Source organism: Acanthochromis polyacanthus, chromosome 4 (genome assembly GCF_021347895.1).
Source record: "Acanthochromis polyacanthus isolate Apoly-LR-REF ecotype Palm Island chromosome 4, KAUST_Apoly_ChrSc, whole genome shotgun sequence".
NCBI lineage: Eukaryota > Metazoa > Chordata > Actinopteri > Pomacentridae > Acanthochromis > Acanthochromis polyacanthus.
The window spans coordinates 43,890,944-43,911,963 of record NC_067116.1 but is presented as its reverse complement, the minus strand read 5'-3'; the positions used below and the strand labels follow the sequence as shown (position 1 = coordinate 43,911,963).

Sequence of the window (21,020 nt, the reverse complement as noted above, 5' to 3'; positions counted from 1 at the left end):
GATAAGTAATAAATGAGGGAAACTTTATCTACTTTTTCTAAGCTCTGTAATCAGTGTGATACAGTATTAGTAGAATGAACAGTATGAACATGCTAAGAATGAGAATAAAATAAATTATAGACAATAAAAGCACACAGGAAAAAACTAAACTATTAAAAACAATGAAAACATGATAAATACAGGGATAAATGATAGAATGACTATTGGACATGCTAATGTACATTTTGTTGCTGCTACTTTCTGATCAGTTAGCGTTGCCTGTAATGAAGCTTTTTTATTCTAAAACTTTCCCTCAAGTTTGTGCTATCCTCTTCATCCTCTTCATCCTCGTCTCGTGCCGGTGACGTGATCAGCTCCATATCCGACTCCTCCCAGTCGGAGCCTGGTGTAAAGATGGCGTCCATCATGGAAGGGCCGCTCAGCAAGTGGACTAACGTCATGAAAGGTTGGCAGTACCGCTGGTTCGTCCTGGACTACAACGCCGGCCTGCTGTCCTACTACACGGTAGGTTCCTCCCGGCGGTCCGTAAGCCTTCCAGCGGTCCGGTGAGCGGGTCAGAGTGCGGGAGAAGGCGCTGGTTGCCACACAGAACTGGGGCAGCGGCCTGTGTTTGTCAGGAGACTCAGCTGGCTCCGGGGGGCGGGTCTCTACGTCGACGGATCCGCGTCTTCGCCAATCAGAACTGCTTCTCGACACCAACTGACCAATGGATCGGCCTCATTTTCTCCTCACTTCAGCTAATGTTGCTAGCTAGCAACGGTTTCAGGAGAATTACTGGTCGAAACATTGTTGTTAGGAGTTTACAGTTTCTACAAACAGAGAAATATGCTTGAATATGAGTTTCTGAGACGATATTTGTCTCCTGCCGTTAAAAAACAGTCTAATTCTCAACGGTTTTGTAGGCAAACAGCTATCAAGACACCGCGGGAGGAGACAGCCGTCGCTCGTTGGATTTTACCTCAGTCTCATAGCAACGAATTCACTGTGTTGTGCTTAACATTTACAATAATCCAAAATACACTTAAAAATATAAATAAAAATTAAAATTTACTCATAGGGAGCCCAGAGTATTTGGGGATTTCTTAAAGTTAATATTTGCCACTGAAATAAACTCAAATTCAGTCATATGTTAAGAAAAAATGTCATTTTAGTTCCCCAAATGTGACATTTATCTGCTTTTCTTTGTCTCATATACAAATTAGGAGTGAGAAATCATAAAGGTGTGTTTTTCTCGAACATATGAGCACAACAAAGTAATATAAATATAGAACAATATATAAAATACTAAATAAAAAGACATAAAAGACAAAGTTTGCTAATTGGAAATGCAGGGATTCTTTGTATTTAAAGTGTGTTAATGGTAGCTACACAGATCAACTCAGTTTCAGTAATGTTTTAGGAAAAAAACGGCAATTAATCTGACGTTTCACCACCTTAAATATGAGAATTAACTGCTTTTTTGTCACATAATAGTTAAGAATGGTACTGTTCAGAAATTATAAGATGCTTTTTCACTTTTATGTGAGCAGAAGCAAAATAATATAAAATAAAACAATCAAATATATAAAATACAAAATAGTACACATAAAGGGAATATATAGAATCCTTGGATTTGTTGTGGTTTCTTGTCTAGTTCTTAATTAGTCAGATTAATCTCCTTAATTAATGACACTGCATGGTTTTCATCTTCATATTTACACTCATCAGGTTAAATTATGATCTTAATTTCCTGCTAGAAAGCATGCTGTCTCAACAATTGTTGCTTTTAATTTGCTGTTTAAACACCGGTGGCTTATCTTATTTTTATTTGTCTGATTAATCACAAAATAGCACACATAGCCATAAGAATATAAGCAGAGTTTGCTCAAATGGACCCAGATACTCCCTGAATTTGTTGATTCATAACTTTATTTCAAAACTCCTGAGGTTAATCTTAAATCTTAACCTCAATATTTGAACTTAGGAGGTTAATTTGCAATGATGGTGTTGCTTTAAATGTCTGTTTAATTTCTAAAGCAAACCGTCAGTGCTGCAGTTAGTGAAACAACTTGTAAAAAAATTAATTAATCAGACTTTTGTAAGTGGAATGTAATAGTGATGTACAGGACAAAAGCAAGAATAAGGAAACAGTAGACGATTAATGCCCCACACCTCCTTGAACAATGTCTTATAGAAGAATGACTCCACCAGAACAGTAGCTGGGGAACTGAGGAATAAATACTGACATTAGTAAATAATTTTAATAATAAAATATTAGCTTAATTTATTCGAAAGACTATATGAAAGGCATCGGATCCAGAATCTTGTCCCACAATTTATTTGGTACAGATGGTGATGGATGGAAGAGTGATTTATTTCTCGGCATGAAATAAAAAAAGACAAAATAGAAGTAAAAGTAGTCAGTAAAACAATCTGACAGTACTTGAGCTTACTTCATTAAAGCATCCATGCACTTTCCTGAAAGTTTTAACCACAATACAAACATAAGATGTCCCAAACAGCTGTGATACACCCCCCACTGTGACATACTACCCTAATTGAATAACAAAGGTAGGTTAGAAGGTTTGTTTTTTAACGCTCCATGGTTTCCTTTTCAGTGCAGTGGTTTGGAGGGAAACGTGCGCTGCAGCCTGACAGGGTGAGGTTTTATAGCCTCCTGGGTGTGTTTAGCAGAAGGACAGGGAATGCAGTGCACACTGTGGAGACTTCAGGTGAGGGTAGATGTTTGTAATTTTAGCAGCCAGACTAAAAAAAAGTAGGTGTTGAGTTGGCTTTTTTAAAACATATCCCCACTCTCTGCTGCCGTCGGGTCTTCAGGAAAGCTGCTCCAGAGAACATAAGAAGAAAAGGAAGCCTCAGTGTGGGTTTTGTTTTAACATTTTAATTAGGAGGACACAGCTGGAAGATTTTAAAGTTGAGTAGGAAAAAAACAAATATGATTAATAATCAGTTTTATAGAGCTTCATAAGAGGTTGTTAAAGTCACAGCAGACATGTAGGCAGTGCAGAGGCTTTAACACCTGCAGCTGGGTTTGGAAGGAGATAGTAGAACTTTACAATCCTGCATATAATAAACAAAGAGCGTTCTAATGTCTCTGAGTTAGCTCTAGAGATAAACTAAGATAAGTAAGAGCTGACAGGCGATCAAAGCCTTCATTAATCTTATTTTAATGTTACACGCTTCATTTTCTTAACCGATAAAGACACACGAGTCCGATCCCTCAGTGAAGGAGGGTTTTCTTTGTTTAATGCATTAAAGAAGTCACTTTTAATGGTCAAGACGTGGTGTTGAGGTGTCAGAATGCAATGAAAATATATTTATTATGTTAATAAAATAAAGTTTAGTGCTGCTTATGTGTTAATATATATTTATAAAACCCTGACAGGAGCCATTCTGTAAAGAATACATTGAGTTTTGATGCTGAATGTGCAATTTGTCGCGAATTCTCCCCGCATTTACGCCAGTTTAAGGAATTTTACATGTAATTAATGATGTAATGGTTCATTGCTGCATGAAATCAGTCGCAGGGATGTTGTCGAGGTGAGAATAATTCAGCCGTTTGTGTACATTTAAGGCCAAAGAAAGTTTAATTATGTATTTACATACAATCATATGATGAGATTTTTGACTCGAGTCAGAGAAAGTTTAAGTCCTGAATCTGTCGAATGAAACTGTCTGGACTTAGAGCTTAGACAAGTTTCAGTGCATTGATAACTGATTAGTCATTTGAGTCATTGAAAAGCCAAAACTCCAGCATTTACTTGATGAATGCGAGCATTTTATTAAACTTACAATCATGCATTTGAACTCTGGACTGTTGCTCACACAAATATTTGCTTCTTAAGTTCAGTTTGCTCACTGCTGAGACGTGATAAGGCAAATAAATAAATCATCTGAAAATTATTAATTAGTCTTAGTCTGATGCATGTTTCTAATTGTTTTCAATCAAGATATTAAAGGAGGAAAACTGCTTTAATTTCAGTGCCTTAAGCTTTAAAAATACATTATAGATGAAGAACTAACTGAACCAAAGCTTGTCTCAGACTATCAAGTGAAGCAGTCACCATCCAGTGTTTGATTTTAGGACAAATGATCTGTTTTCTGAAGTAATTTTTCTTAACTGTGTAGCACTCCAGTACGGAGCAGAAGTTTAGAGAGAAAAGCTTCAAGTTTTGACTGTTATGCAAAACAGAAACTGTAGCTGAATATAGTCACCATGTAGAAAATGTGGAGCTGACCAGTTATGATCTCTGCATACTGATTTGCATAAGATGTTCCTGAATTAACCAGAATAACTTGACGCTTCAGACGTGTATGGTGCATTAAAGGCCTTTTTGTAACAGAAAAACTACAGTCAATGCTAATACCATCAGCAATGTCTCTGTTTTATCAAAGTGAGCTAGAATTATTATTCACACAGGTGCTTTTCATGTGTTTATTGAGAGTCCTTACCGTGCACCTCTGCCTGTATTAATCCATGCTTTTTGTTTTCGTTTACAGTCGAAGGATAAGATGATGCGGGGATCCAGAAGAGGCTGCGTGCGACTCAGGGTAAGATTCTCAAACCGTCTTATTCCTGACAGTGATAATTAAACCAACACTCTGCCTCCCTGCTATTCTGCTTCGTTGTGTGTCTGACATGAGACAGGATTTGCTTTGACAGCGCAGTCTGTGAGACCACGCTCAGCACCGAGCAGGTTTCATCTGAACTGCCAGGGAGACGGATTCAACGCAGGAGGATAGAAACTGTGCTAATTGCCTGATCTGATGGCCTACTTCAACAGGTTTCAGTTCTTTTCCTGCAGCAGTATCCACAGCCTGATTGTCAGAGTCGGTTTAGTCCGCAGCAGATGAGGCGGAATGCTTATGATCGGAGTTGCAGGACCGCATTTCTGGCACCGTGTTTTTCATGAACTCATTTTTCAGGCTGGGTAGCATGACGAACACTTGTTTACTGTAAAGGAGAAGGAGCTGTTGTAGCCCAGACACTGGCAAACAAAGAAATAAACACAGTTTGAGGTGGGATAACCTTTAAACCTAAAACTTGTTAGAAAATATTTGTTTGGAATAAACCTTTAAAACTACGAGCACATGGAGAGAAAGAAGTATTTTGAGTAGAAATGCACCTTTTAAACGATGTATTTTTGGACAAGGGTAGTATTTTGGGTGGAATAAACCTTTAAACTATAAGCGCTTGAACAGAAAGTAGGTGGAATAAAAGTTGTGTCTTGGTTGGAATAAACCTTTAAAACTGTAAGTACACTAACAGAAAGTAGTATTTTGGGGTGGATGAAACTTTCAAACTACAAGTACTTGAACAGAAAGTTTTGGGCAGAATAAACCTTTAAAACTGTAAGGACATGAACAGAAGAAAGTATTTTGGGTAGAAATGCACCTTTCAGACGACAAAGGTAGTATTCTGGGGGGATTAAACCTTAAAACTTTAAATATTTGGACAGAAAGTAGTATAAGATAGTCTCTTCTTAATTCCCCAGCTTTGCAATTATTACTGTTACAGTAGCAATGGGGATAGTAGTTTGGGTAGAAATATACCTTTATACCTTTAAAACTGGAAATATTTGGACAGAAAGTAGTATTTTGGGTGGAATAGACATTTAAGCAGATAACCTGTTTGTTAAAAAGTACTGTTTGGGTAGAAAAAACCCTTAAAACTACAAGTACTTGGACAGAAAGTGCTATACAATATCATTTATTCATTCCACAACATTGATGTTTAAAGTTTAGTAGTTTAGTTTGGGTACACCTTATAAACTATGAGTTTTTGGACAAGAAGTAGTGTTTTGGGTGAAATAAACCTTTAAAAGTAGAAGTACTCGAACACAAAGTAAAAGTACAAAAACAGTGCATAGTATTTTGGATAAAATAAACTCAATTTGTTTGCTTCAAGGCACCATTTGGGTGGAGTAAACCTTTGTAAAACTAGAACTGCTTGGACAGGAAGTAGTCTACGATAAGATAATTCCTTATTGGCACAATAGTGCGGAAGCTTGTCATGCTACATCAGCAATGGGGATCATAGTGTGGGTGGAAATACACCTTTAAAACTATGAGTATTCCAAGAAAAAATAGTCTTTTAGGTCCGGTAACCTTTCAAACCCATAAGTTGTTAGTTGAATAGTACTATTTGGGTGGAATAAACCTTTAAAACTCTAAGTATTTGAACAGAAAGCAGTATTTTAGGTGGAATAAACCTTTAAGCCCATAACTTGTTTGTTAAAAAGTTGTATTTGAGTAGAATAAACCTTTAAAACTACAAATACTTGGACAGAAAGTGGTATACAATAGGATGATCCTTAATTTATGCCACGGTGTTGATGTTTAAAGTTTAGTAGTTTAGTTTGGGTAGAAGTACACCTTTAAATCTATGGGTATTTGGACAAAAAATAGTATTTTGGGTGGAATAAACCTTTAAAAACACATAATTTGCTAGTAACTTCGATTTGGGTGGACTAAACCTCTAAATTATAAGTACATTAGCAGAAAGTAGTGGTTCTGGGTGGAAATAAACCTTTTAAACTAGAAATATTTGGACAGAAAGTTGCACTTTACAGATAATTATTGTATTCCCACACTGATTAGGTTTATTTTTCATCAAGTATTTTCCTCTTAGTGTGTTTCAGTGTTGAATCATGTCCACTAGATGGCAGCCAAACTACAATAAATGGTTTTACGTCTTCATGTAAGGAGAGGAAGGTTGGCTTTTCAGGTGTCTGTATTGAAAGTATAAGCTTTCATTTCGTGAAAAGTAGGCCAGTGTGTTCGTCCAGAGAGAAGCGGACAGAAGGTCAAACTTAGAAGGTAGGAATATATACTTAGACTTGAGCTGTTTGTCCTTCGTTGTGAGGTGAATCTGTGTTTTGTTGTAGTCTGGTTTACGTTGAGGTTTGGAGAAAATATGATATCTTTCTGATCAACGATCTGGTAGATAATCAGACAGCAATGGACGTCTAATCGCTGAGTCACTCCCTTTAAAATCAACAAAATCTAAAATAATTCCTCCTTGACCTTATCAGAATCGGCTCATTTTTTATTTACAGTAACTTCAGCGTCTTTATTGTAGCCGTGTAGAATTTTACCTTCACACTATAAATATTTTCTGAGTTACGGACCCTTGAAGTACATAGAGATGGATGGAAAGTTTGTGCTTTTTGATTAACCTTTTCCAGTATATCTTTATAAGTACAGATAGAAGTTTGCCATAAAATATTAAAATTTAGGTCTCGCAGTCTAAAAACTAAATCTTGTTTTTGTTTTGCGTGATTGAACACCATTATTATGGGATATGTTGTAGTTTTCAGTATCAAAACAATCACTGGTACCACGGATGTGTTTGTGTTTTCTGTTAATTCACAGGAAAAAGACTTTAAAAAGTGCATTTTGGATAAAGTTTCAAAGTCATCTCACAATTTCTATTACTCTACTCTGAGAAAAACGAGGTTTTGCCCTCACATTGTGACACCTGGAGTGGATGTAAGCTTGACTTGGTTGTACTTTTTAGTAGAACTCAAAGGTGTTTTTCAGTCTTTACTCACAATGCTGGAAATAAAACCAACGTGAATTTAAAAGCACAACATTTCAACCACTCCATGTGCTCTTCAGTGGCCTGTAACTCAGAAAATAGTGATAGCATGAAGGTAAAATTCTGCATGGCTTCATTAAATGTACTGAAGTTACAGTACATTAAAGGCCAGCTGATTCTGAGTCGATCAGGAGGAGCTGTTTGATTTTTCATGGCGTGATGCAGCTGTGTGCAAAAATCAGCTTGTGTGTCTTTGTCCTGTGTGTTTTCTGTACATCCTAACATGACTGTGATTAAAGCGTCTGATGTCAGCTTTGCATATCAGAGACCGGAGTGGAGGTTGTTAATATGCATGAGGTTGTAGTAAACAAAAGAACATCTTCTGCAGGTGATGAAAGATTAAAATGGTTGTCCAAGCCCATCTGACGTCGTCTCTGTTTGTGTGAAACCTGGTTGTGGTTCCTGCTTCACGTCTTTAATGTAAATGTGAACTTTTTCTGAAAAGGTGAAGTGAACTTTTAGAGCCTCCAGCATCATTTTAATGCCAGAGCCTGCACAGCTAGAGCCACATATTGACAGTCACTCTGGGTGAAGCTGGCCGGTTTTTATGTCCTGAATATGCTGTCAGTTCTCACTAAAAGGAGGAAGTATCACCTGAAACTACCTGAAAAGAGGATCCGGTTTTATAAATGCACGAGGTGGTTACAGGACAAAGGTTTCAGTTTTGGATTTAGGTCGGATCATTTCATACAGTTTACCGTGGATAACAACTACTTGACTTATTCTACAACTAGTAAATTCATTAAATACTCAAAATTCTCAGAGAGCAGCTTCTAAAATGTGAATATTTTCTAGTTTCTTTCCTCCTCTGTGACAATAAATTCAATATTTTTGGGTGGTGGTCAAAACAAGACTTTTTAGGATGTTGTCGTTAGCATGACAGTTAGCCTGACTATTCAACTGTTAGCCTGACAATTAGCATCACAGTTAGCCTGACTATGCAACATTTAGCCTGACTATGTGACAGCTAGCATGGCAGTTAGCCTGACAATCTGACAGTTAGCATGACAGTTATCATGACAGTTAGCCTGGCTATGTGACAGTTAGTATGACAGTTAGCCTAACAAATAATCTGACTATGTGAGCGTTAGCATGACAGTTAGCCCAACAGTTAGCCTGACTATGTGAGAGTTAGCATGACAGTTAGCCCAACACTTAACCTGACTATGTAAGAGTTAGCAGGACAGTTGGCTCAACAGTTAGCCTGACTATGTGACAGTTACCATGACATTTAGCATGATGGCCTGACAATCTGACATGCAATGGCAATTAGCCTGACAGTTAGCATGACAGCCAGCCTGGCTATGTGACAGTTAGCCTGACTATGTGAAAATTAGCATGACAGATAGCCCAACAGCTAACCTGACTATGTAACAGTTAGTATGACAGTTAGCTGGACCACATGGCTCAGTGGGTAGAGTGGCTCTCTTGTAACTGGCCGAGGATCGAACCAGTCGATCCTCGGCCCGTCGAGCTCACGTCGAGGTGTCCCCGAGCAGTTAGCCCATTACTTAACCTGACTATGTGACAGTTGGCATGATGACCTGACAATCTGACAATTAGCATGACAATTAGCCTGAGAGTTAGCATGACAGTTAGCTTCACAGTTAGCATGACAGTTAGCTTGGCTCTGTGACAGTTAGCCTGACTATGTGACAGTTAGCATGACAGTTAGCATGATGACCTGACAATCTGACAATTAGCCTGACTGTTAGCATGACAGTTAGCCTCACAGTTACAGACTGTGACAGTTTTTTTTTTTTACCATTTTCTGACATTTTTAGACCAAATTACTGATCGATTATCCAAGAAAATAATCACCAAGTTAATTGACAGTTGAAATAACAATGTGTTGCAGCAATAGTTTATTGTGATTAAATAATTAAAAATAAATTGCCCCAGCTGTTAAAAGTATTCGCTTCCAGACTTGCTTGGACACTGATCAACAGTAAAAACTTATGCATTTAAAAACGTATAATTAAACATGCAAACACTGATTTTTATTTTTCCAGATTTTAAGCCTAAGAAAGAGTATATAACTTTGTAGAAGTCAGTCCTTTTTTCAAAACCAAACTCTGCATGATATTATGTACCAAACACTGAGCTGACTTGTGGTGTTTTCAGTTTTTCACAAAGTGTTTTTCCCGCAGGCTGCATCTGTGCTCCTGCTGAACCAGGCATGCTCAGTCTTGTCTGAAATAAACAGTGAAACCATATCCTTTAATGTAATAATATACTTGTTTTTAATTGAGACACATGATTCTGATTTACACCTGTCAGAGTTTGGGGTGGGACTCCGTAGACTTTCAGAGACCATGCGTGTGATGCAAATATCAAAGTCTATTTCAAAAACCGAAGAAAATGGAATTAAATCATCTTTTTGGTTTGACTGAATTGCATCCTAATGTGGCACAGAGTTATAGTCAGTTTTATGGGGGAATATTTATAGAGAACTACTGTGCAGGACTGCAAAATATTTTCCACCTCTTGTAGTTGGTGTTATTTTTGTTATTTTCAGGTTTGTCGTCTCAGAAAGCTCTGAGTCACACACCCTGTTTCTGTTGCTAGGAGCTAATGCCCCAGCTAGCCAGCAGGCCGTTCCTCTGCAGTTCTGTCTGCTGTCGGTCCCTGGTGACTGCCTCTCTCCTCCTCTCCTGCCTCTCTCCTCCTCTCCTGCCTCTCTTCTCCTTCCCTCTCCCAAATCCCACCTCCTCCCCTCCCTTCGTCTCTCCCATGTTCCAAAAGGCTGCACTCTTATGTGTTCGACAGCGACAGAAAAACGCAGGCTGATTGTGGGAAAGAGATGATGAGGCAAGAGGAGATTTCAGAGTGGATAGAGTGAGCAGAGGGGGATTTATAAATGATGTTAGAGGGCTGTTGGGACATGTGGAGGACACAGGGATAGAAAAGGAAAGTGGAGTGTGACGTGTCCCGCTGTCTGACTGCATGCTGTTCTCGCTCTGTTTGAACAGGGAGCTGTGATCGGCATCGATGACGAGGACGACAGCACATTCACCATCACTGTGGACCAGAAGACTTTCCATTTCCAAGGTGAGCTGTCTCCCTCCTCCGTCCGTCCATCCGTCCTCTCGCTGCCCTCCCTGTCCTCTCTGATCTCCTTTGCATCCATCCCTTTCTGTTCATTCGCTCTCTCACTCCCTCACCCCCTCCTCCCACCTTTTAAAGACTTGGATTGGTTTGCTCTAATGCCAGGAAACACATGCAGCACGCAGGCATCTACACAATGTCAAAGTGTGCTGCTCGCATCCGAGCCGTTCATGCCTTTTTCCGCGGAAGCGCTGCCAAGTTGGACTGACACATATTCCTGTAGCTAAACAAGATTTGTTCCACTGCGAGCTCAACAGATTCCTCTGGAGCAGAAGGAGAGAGTAAGACTTTTTTTTCTTTCCCCCTTCCTGGCTGAGGCTGAAGAGGAAGATTGCTGCTCGTGTGTCTCTGCAGTTGAGCCTCTGGGAGTAATAAGGGAATACTGCTGAGCTGGAAGCTGAGAAGCTGAGCTCAGGTCTCTTCTGGCTGCTGCTGTTCGCCCTTCGCTGCACCACTGCTGCCGTCGCCACTTGGTATCTGACATCCAGTCACTCCATAGGGACAGGATTGGCTCCCAGCTCCAGCATCGCCCCCCCTCCCGTCCTGTCAGCCCTTTCTGACAGCGAGCCGTCCACTCCACCGCAGACTCCCTTTTTTATTCTGTCCCTCGGCCAGGTCTTTAACTAACCTCTAACTTTCCTTCATCTCTGTCCTCCCATTTGTCCATTTGTGTCCGTTTTGCCACCACCAAACCTCCCGCACACTTCACCCCCTGTTCCACCTCCTCCTTTGAGGGTCAGTAGCCACAGTCCATGGGCCCCCGGCCCCTCTCACCACCTCCATGCCCTCTCCCATGTCTGTGTTCCGAAGCTGTATGCTGTGGTTCTACAAACGCAAGGGTAAGATGAAAAACCATGCACGACTCTCGGTCAGCATGCATGCCAGGCCCGGGCGAAAGGATTTGTGCAAGGAGGCGTTGTCTGTTTGTCTTCTGGGATGTAGCGTCAGGGTGGAGCAGCGGTTTGTTATCAAGGTCCAAGGACGGTCCCGAACAGACGGAGGTTTAGGAGCTGAGAGGGATTACTGAGGAGAGCAGAATCAAGTGTTTGCTCAGACTAGGTGTGTTATTCAGAAAAGGTTGTTTGCTTAGCCTGGTGGTTTAGCTAAACAATGACGTCATCTTCCCCCTCAGGATGCTAATAATTGTATGTTAATTTCCTCAGCGAACTCTTCATCAGTGCTCAACAGCTGAAAATGTCTGCATTTTAATTTATTCTGGAACTTTCCGTGTCGCGGTTAATCAGTCTTTGGCGTCAGCTGTAGTGCCGTCGTGAGTTAAAGATGCATTTATTCCATTTTGTTTGTTGAGTTGTCTGTAGATATTATCAGTTACCTGAGTCTGACAGATTTGTACATCAGAGAGAAGAGCGGTAATGTATGTATGCTAATGATATTCTAACTTAATGAGTTCAACTTCAAGAGCTTCATTCAAAGAAACTTCATTAAAGCAGCCAAAGAAGGAATCCATTTCAGGCAGAGTGTTGTATAAAAAGGTAGCCGAGACAGCAAAGAAGATAAACGTGTCGTAAATATGATGATGCACTGATTTTTCCAATTTGTAGAGATTGTATTTCTGCTATTTTTAGATCAGCTAAATCCCCTCTGTGGGAATAAATTAACTTTGAGAGCGGCCTATCCCTGCACAGGACACTCTGTGTATGAACTGTGCATCACGTTGCAACCCCAGCGGTCATCTCTGTGTTTGAGAGGAAACAATGAAATGTCACTGTGAGATGCATCTGCTCTCCAAACACCCGGAGGAGCAGCTCATGTATCACGGCCGGAGGAAGGGGCAGAAAATTAGCACTTAACGTCAACGCTAGAACGCGAGATTCTGGATGCATCAGCTGTTAGTCTGGATATCAGCAGAGATGCACAGGATGTCGGGCAGGAGTACTTTTCTCTGTTGCTGTAAATGGATTCCGGTCTAAGCGTGTTATGCAGTCAGTCTCCCAGGATTCACAGCAACATCTGAACGTATCCGACTGTATATATAGATGTAGAGATGTGCCACTGCGTACGGGCCGCGGTAGGGTAGAATGTGTGGTGGGCAGACCGTCAGGTTTAAAGGAAGGAATTATAGATTATTGCCAGAATCATTAGAGAACATAAGTGTTTTTCATGTCGTAAGGTAGGATAATGCTTTATCAATCCCACATAGGGAAAATTTGCAGTGTTTCTGCAGCGAAGAGGGGAATAAAATACAAAAAAATGTATGGTTATTAAAAGAAAATAGAAAATGAACAAGAAATATGCACAAGTACTGTTTATTTTGTGCATTTTCTTCTACTGTTTTCGTAGAAATTCAACTTTATCCATCCCTCACATTGAGCCACGCTAAGTAGTATTATGTGCTTTTCATGCCATAAGATAATCCCACATTGGGGAAATTTGCAGTGTTATAGCAGCAAAGGGGATTGTGCAAAAAAATGGAGAAACATAATCAAAAAAAGTACTGTTGATTATGTGTACAAATTCTGTTGCTGCACTTCCTTTTGAATGTGGAATAAAAACAATATTGCACATGGTTATTGTAACTGTAGAAACGATTTGTCTTGTGGAGTATTTTAAATGTACAAAGTGTACCTAAAGCACAGGTTGAAATGCGGTGATGTTGCAGCAAAGTGAAACATGACAGAAAATGCTTGGACTGATCGTTGGTGCTCTGTGTGGGGACGGTGCTTCCTGCAGGTTCAGATGGAGCTCACCGGCCCTGTGCTCGCCCGGAGTGCAGCTCTGTACTCCTTCTATTTAGAGAAGCATCCATTATTCATCGGCCCCTCTCCCCCGGCGGTGCATAATAGTTGCCTGAGAGCCCTTTTCCTCTTTCCCCCCACTTTGCTCCTTGCTCGCCTCCTCTCATCTACAGAGGCTAGCAATCTCTCGTCATCTCCTTTTCCCACCGTCAGGCCGCCTGACCCGGTGGGAGCTTCGGTCCAGGATGAGAGACCCCCCCCATGTTCGCCGTCTTCGCTCTCCAGGATCCCCCTTCTCACCTTCACATCACCTGCACCGTCAGCTTTCGTTTTCTTTTTTCGAAGTTCTCACCTTGTCTCCGTTTTTGACCGCCTCCTGTCTCAGCCAATCCAAAGCAACATAATCTTTCGTTGCCACACCACTGGAGCTTACGAGATTACCTCCATCAAATTATTTCCGTAATGAAATTGTGGTTTCTCTTGCAGCACGTTTGCACAGCTGCAATGACTCATCCAGCATCAAACTCCGCGGCCTTGTGCAGGAGCATGTAGGAACACGTTTTATCTGCTTGTCTGAAGGAGAAAGAAGGAAAAACGGAGGATGAATAATTCACAGAGGCCCTTTGGAGAGAGGAGGAGCTGCATTATGAGCAAAGGCTGAGCACTGTAAAGGGCATTGATGGTGATGGATACTCTGAGATGAGAGTCCAGGGGTCAGCGATGCGTCACGGCTGCCGTTAGCTCAGAGTGTGAATTTATTTTGCACCAGTCTGGGCATCATATCTGTGTAACTGTGCCAGGGCTGGTGCACATGTTGGCACATCCGTCTTTGTTTACGTATCGATGATGGCTTCGTCTGCAGTCTGGGTGACTGTAGCTATCAGTTGCTTCATTCATCTCCTCGACTTCAGCTGATTTCCAGCGCCGTCTGCCAGATTGTGGCAGCTGAGTCGTTTATTTACAGTTGGACAGGTATCAGCATGGAAAGGATGCTGGTCCAATAGAGCTGCACAATATTTAGTAAGGGAGTGTGTTTGCATAAAAAATAAACAAATATTAGGTTTGTAACGTTTCCTACTTGGTGCAACACCAGCAAAGACAGCCAGAGTATTTTTTTACAGAGCTCTGTGGTCCTGATTTGATAGGCAAACCAATTGTTTCTCTGTATGGTGACAAAAATCACAAGGAACTGCCAGAGAGTACGTGTGTTTGGTCAAGCCGAAATATTTCCACACAACGAGGTTTTATTTTTTTGCAGCCAGATCTTCCTTTTTGTTGTTTCTCTTAAGCTTATTCCTTATTTTGGTGTACACATGTGCAGCCTGCATGCCAAGAAAAACTAAAAATAGCCAAATGAGTTGATCCCGGAACCCATAAATCAGAGTAAATGATGTTCTGTCAGATAGCTTTTCTTTTGGAAAAGCAAATCAAGCAACAGAAAAAGAAACTTGATTGATATGTTGGGGGATTTTTACATTTTGTTTGCTTGCCTTACTTCACATTGTTGATTTTGAAATCATGTATCGTGCAGCCATGTGCTCCAATAATGCCATTAGCTTCCATGTAGATAGCAGCTGATGCCACATATTCATCTCCATATCATAACGCCGTTTCGTTGCATTTACAGAATACAACACAAAATGAATAACAAAGTATTCTGCTCGCTAAAAGGGTTTATACACAGCCTGACGACTTTGGCCGTTCCTGCTTCCTTCATGTCAGTTTCAGTTTATGTAATAAATCCAAAAACGGCCAAAAAGTACAAGAAAAGCCACAGAAAATGAGAATGAAAACCATGCAGGCGGTCACATGGGATCATTGTTCAGGAGTTTCCCCTGAGAGTCGAACACATGAACACGTAGCATCTGCTGGGTTTTTCCTCAGCGGACCGTGTGCTGGAAAACATATTTACAGCTATGCAGAGGTGCTGCAGGATTTACGACCTACTGTAAGTAAGCCGAGGAAGAATTCAGGTGCAAATGGATCACCTGAGTATAAATTTGTCACCCTGCTTCCAAGACATGCAGGTGTAGCTGCAGTTTTATGGAAGTTATGTCACATTTGAAGACATTGAAGTACAAAGGAGCTCCAGATTCTTGTCATGGCTACGTTCACACTGCAGGGCTTAATGCTCAATTCCAGTTTTTTTGGGAAATCCGATTTTTTTGCGAGTTCGTTCACATTTCCAATTAAATGCGACTTGTATGTGATCTCCTGTGTGAACCTCACACGACCCAAAAGATTCCCGCAGCGCACAAGAGGACACAACAACGACACGCAGAAAGTTCAGTGTTTACGGAAGTAAACATGGACGCTAACAGTAGAGCATGTCTGGCCATTTTAAAGTTGTTGTCCAGCCGGAGCCAGCATATTTAGAACTTAATCGTTTTAAAGAGAAGGTCAAGAAGGAAGAGAGCCAGGATTTTGGCCCTGGCGTTTTGTGGGGCAGTGGCAGCAACGTCTGTCCAGAGAACTGTGTGGGTGCGGATGCAGGAGTGGTGGATAGTGATGTGAGAGGTTTCACAGATGTGGATTTCGTTCAGAATTTTTGAATGACAAGAGCGACGTTTACGTACATATGTGAGCGCCTCTTTTTAACACTCTCAAGGCAAGACACACGTCTTCGGCAGCCCGAAGACGTGTTTTGCTTGAACGCAGAATAGTGACGTTTGTCGTGTACCAATGACGTATAGGTCGGATAAATGTGACCTGGCCGTTCAGACTGAAGTCGCATGGCGAAAGATCGTATCGGAATTAGGACCACATATCCAAGTGGCCTGGGTCGCATTTGAAAAAACGGATTCGTCTCGTTCAGACTGTCATGATAAGATCAGAAACAGGTCGCATAGGGGCAAAAAAATCGGATTTGGGTCACTTGAGCCTGCAGTGTGTACGCAGCCTGTTGAATGATGGGGAACTTTCTCCACTGTGGGATCAATAAAGTTTATCTGTAATAAATGTATATAACAACTTTTAAAAGTTAAGATTTTACAGTAATTAGAAAAACACCAGAAAAGCAAAATTGGACAAATAGTTAAATATGTCAAGATTTTCAAAATAAATCAGCATCATTTGATACGATTAAATAATAAAAGCACCAAGAACCCCATATCAAATTAAGGATTTTTTCTTTATGCGGTTGCAGGATAAAAATTGGAATTTAATCATTTAGATAAAGTTGCAAAGCTTTTTTTTTAAAAATGTATTTAGTCTGAGGAGTTGGGTTGCTGCATCAATTTAATATTGTGTGTAATTTGAACACAAATATCTGCATTAACTGATTTAGAAGCATGTTTTTCCCAAAAGTGACTTGATAACTAAATTTTAAGTCAAATTTCAATGCAAACCCCTGACCTACCTAACAATACAGCAACTTAACGTTTTATATTTGACATCTTAAACATTTAATTTGACAGTTAAGTACAAAATCATATAAAATACTTGTTGGAACAAGTAAATTTTATGAGTAATCAACTTAAAAACTTGTATTTACACAGCCTATTGTTAGATAATTAAAAGATATCTTTCACTAATTCCTCTAAGTCGGTGTAGAGTGCTCGTTGTCTTTACTGTTTGTTTCATTTTTTGAATTTGTCGAGCCAAAACGTTATTTTCTGGAGCGTCCACTATCCGTTAAAGGTTGTTTTGCCGTTCGTTGGTGCTGACATCAGTCGTATCATGTGGAAAATTACAACAACACACCCTCTATGGCAGAGTCTGGTATCGGTTCCCCGTGTTGGATATGAGGTCAGTCTGCTGCTCTGTAGGAGGAAACTCTGCGTTCAGGTGTCTCATCTTCACTCGATGCTTTCTGCGGCTCTGTGCTTGTTTGTGTTGTGCGTGTCTGTCATCCAGCCTGTGTGTGATTATTAGAAAAGAGTGTGTAGGTGGATGGTTTGGAGCTTATTGGTGTGAGGCGCAGTGGCTCCGCTGTGTCCTTATTCCTCTGCTGTTTCTGCAGCAGAGAACCATCACAGGCTGCAGTAAAAAGGTCCTTTCTGTACACCTTCCTCTGATGCATCGCTGCTTATCAGTGCATCATAAAACAGACAGTGGTGTTGTTCATGTTTGTGCAGAGATACAAGGAAGAAAAGTGTTGAGCTCAGTGACTTTTAGACTTTTGGCCCATTTGTTTGTCTGTTAAATTACATTATTGCTGCAAAATGGAACACAACATACCCTGTAAACTCGTCACCGTGCAGCATTTTCACTCCTAAAACTTCTCATTTCTTCTTTTCTGATCAAGAAAATGAGCAAAAAGCACATCTTTCTTCTCATTTCTTCCTAGATCTATTATATTTAGGCAGGTTTTTACTCTGGTCAAGCTTTTTAAATCCCCTTTAAGTTTGCAAAAAGCCTGTAAACCCTTCATTGTGCAGTGTTTTCAAGCAGTTTAATGGCGTATGTATCTCTAGTATTATCAGATCAGATGACGCCACTGTTTTCACTTGTAATTGAGTGTTTTTGTGTTGGGTTTGTGCAGAGCTACAGGTAATAAAAACATTAAGCTTAGTGACTTTTAGATTTTTGTCTCTTTTGTTCCTCTACTAAATTTGAAAATTGTCCTAAAACGGAACTAAACAAGCCTTTAAACGCTTTACTGTACCGTGTTTTCAGTCTTAAAATATGCTAATTTCTGATCAGTAGCAGCTGAGTCTACCCTTCTGACCAGGTTGTGTCTTTTCTGAAATGACGTACAACTTGCTTGCTGTTAGATTATGAAACTTTCCACATTAAAAAGTAGTTTCATGGGTCATTTTATGTGAAAACACACAACTTTCAGAAAAGTGGTTGCTGCACCATTGACAATTTTCTCAGGGTTTTATGTGCTGAAAGATAGTTACAATAGAACTTTGCATGCAAAATTATAGATCTCTATCTCTACTAGTTCCAAAGTTATGACTTCTTCAAATTTCTGGAATTTGGACCTTTTCTTTAGAATAGGACAGAGCGGTTCTTGGGTCAACATTTATAACATTTCTAGTAATTTTAGACCCCTGAAACCTACTCGCGAGTGTGTTTTTCTTAATTTTTTAGCGTTTTTAGAAGGCTCCTGTGGTCTGTAGAGAGTAGCTAGGAGGCTGCGAGGCTACATGTGATGTCAGATGGTTGCTGTGAGCTTGTCTGCCAAATTTTAGCCATCAATTATGTCTAGAAGCTGAGAAATAAGCAGTTAAATAATGCAAAATCCTAGGCGAGGATTTAGGGGGTGGGTTTAGGTCCAAATTCTAAAAAATTCAAGATCCCATAAGTTTGGAACTAATAGAGCTAGAGCTGTAGTTTTTTGCATGGAAAGTTGTTTTGTGTCTATCTTCCATCACAAGAAATGTAGCCAATTTCTAGATGGTGCAGCAACACCCATTATTGAAACCACATGAAATGACCCTCATGTCAGATGCTATACGTGTTGTTCATGTTTGTGTGGAGCTACACAGAAAAACATCAGGCTCAGTGGCTTTTACACTTTTGTCCCATTTATTCCTCTATTGAATTATATTATTGTTGCAAAACAGTCTGCAACAAGCCTGTAAACTCTTCACTCTACATCGTTTTCACTCTAAAAATCAAGCTTTTTAACTGACAAATAACTGGCTTGTTGTTAGCATATGTAGCTTTCCACATTAAAGTATTATCGTGTCAGATGACGCCACTGTTTTCACTTGTAACTGAGTGTGTTTGTGTTGGGTTTGTGCAGAGCTACAGGGAGTAAAAACCTCAAGCTCAGTGACTTTTTGTCCCTTTTATTCCCCTGTTTATCCTCATGTTCTGCGGGTCAAAATTGACCCGTTTGAAAATGTGGGGAAAAAATTTTTTTTTCACAATGAAGCTTCTGACACCTACATTTTTAACATTATTGGGAAATCTTTGAACACTTTTCGGTGGAAAGAAAATGAAAGAAATGTTACAAATGATTCTTAAGAACATTCAGAAAGAAATCGACCGAAATTCACTGGATTTTGGTTGATTTCTTTGTCTGTTCTTAAAGAATATATTAGAAGTTTTACTGATAAATATGGAATCATGTAAGATTTTTTTTAGGATTTTTTTTGAAAGATTTTCATTCATTTTTTTTAAAAGATTGGCAATGTTTTTTTATTTTAATTTTTTGTCAAATATGGGGATTTTTTTTAAATAAAGGTTTTAAGGTAAACTTTTAAGGAACTTTGGAATTTTCTTCCTGACGATTTTGCAAATTTTTAGAAATTTGGGGAATTTTTTTTTTTGCAGAATTTTTGGATTTTTTTTTTTCATAGAATAGAACAATATTTTTGGTGCCCATAAATGATGACAACAGGAGGGTTAACCCTTTAAGCTTCAGTCAATTCCAGCCGTTTTCAGTACAAAAAATCGCTAATATTCTATTTTTAAATGAAAAAAAATTACAAAAAATACAGGGAATATTGGACGCACATCACGAGGTGCATTTCCTTGAAAACGACCGATTCGTGGATTTTATTCGTGGAAGCCGTGTATAGAGAACGGATGGATGAATATTCGTTTTTGTCGGACAAATGTGTTTTTCTCACCCGCTGTGGTAATCACATCTGAAAGTGGTTTATACTGGCGGATTCATGAGAATCTAAGCTTTCCATCGGTGTATAGTGTTTGTATAATCGTGTTTGCAGCCGTCGGACATTCTTGAAATTCCTATGCAAATTAGTAGGTGTACCGCCGGGGGTACACCTACGACGCACTGAAGCGTAAAGGGTTAAATTATTTTATTATTGCAAAATGCCACAACACAAACCCTATAAACTCTTCACCGTGCAGCATTTTCACTCCCACAGTCTTCTGATTTCTTATTTTCTGAATGAATGAATGGAAAAAAAAAAACATATTCTTTCTGAGTTCTTCCTGGATTTATTCTAATTTGGACGCTGTATGATTATGAGTCTTATTATCCTCGGCATCGCTAAGTTTTGAGGTTGCGGCAGCTAAATCTGATCCTGTTGTATCCATTCCTAACTTTGTTCTTTGTCAAAACAAACTGCTTCACTTGCTTGTTGTTGGAATATGTAACTGTCCACATTAATGGAGTAATTTCCTGTCACTTGTGATCATGTGCTGTTTGGGTTTCTGCAGAGCTGCAAGGAAAAAAAACATCGAGCTCAGTGGCTTTTACACTTTGACCCAGTTTCTCCTCTATTAAATTAAATTTTTTGCTGCAAAATGGCACACAGCAAACTGTACTGTTTTCACTGTGCCGAATTTTTACTCCGAAAACGTCTCATTTGTTTTTCTCTGATCAAATCGAATGAATGAAGAACGCGTCTTTCTTCTCTTTTCTTACTAGATCCGTTACATTCAGACAGGTTTTTCCATCTTTACGCCAGTAACCTTTGGATAACACTCAGTGGTCAACTTTGGCTTGTTCTTTTTGACATTTCTGGATTAAACGAGCTTTTTAAATCCCTTATAACTTGCTTGTTGTCAGCATCTGTGTAACATTAACAAAATAGTTTAATGTCATATCATCGCTTGTGGTCGACTGTGTTGGTAGTGTTGGGTTTCTGCAGGGCTGCAAAGGAAAACGCATCTAGGTCAGAGACTTTTATTATAATTTATTTCCTTATGTTCTGTTTTAAAATGTGATTATTGTTGCAAAACGGGACACA

General features: G+C 39.7%; 1 protein-coding gene across 3 annotated transcripts in view; it reads left to right on the top strand.

Annotated features, from left to right (window-relative positions):
• Positions 1 to 358: 358 nt before the first annotated feature.
• Positions 359 to 21,020, top strand: part of osbpl9 (oxysterol binding protein-like 9) — a 71,702-nt gene continuing 51,040 nt past the window's right edge. For 2 of the 3 annotated variants that reach the window (XM_051947200.1, XM_051947199.1), the window contains exons 1-3: positions 359 to 504; positions 4,501 to 4,551; positions 10,573 to 10,651. In XM_051947200.1, coding sequence (XP_051803160.1) covers positions 394 to 504; positions 4,501 to 4,551; positions 10,573 to 10,651 — 241 coding nt within the window. In that variant the 5' untranslated portion in view covers positions 359 to 393. Of the gene's footprint in view, positions 505 to 4,500; positions 4,552 to 10,420; positions 10,439 to 10,572; positions 10,652 to 21,020 lie in introns of those variants that run through there. The other variant, XM_051947202.1, reaches the window with a different exon arrangement.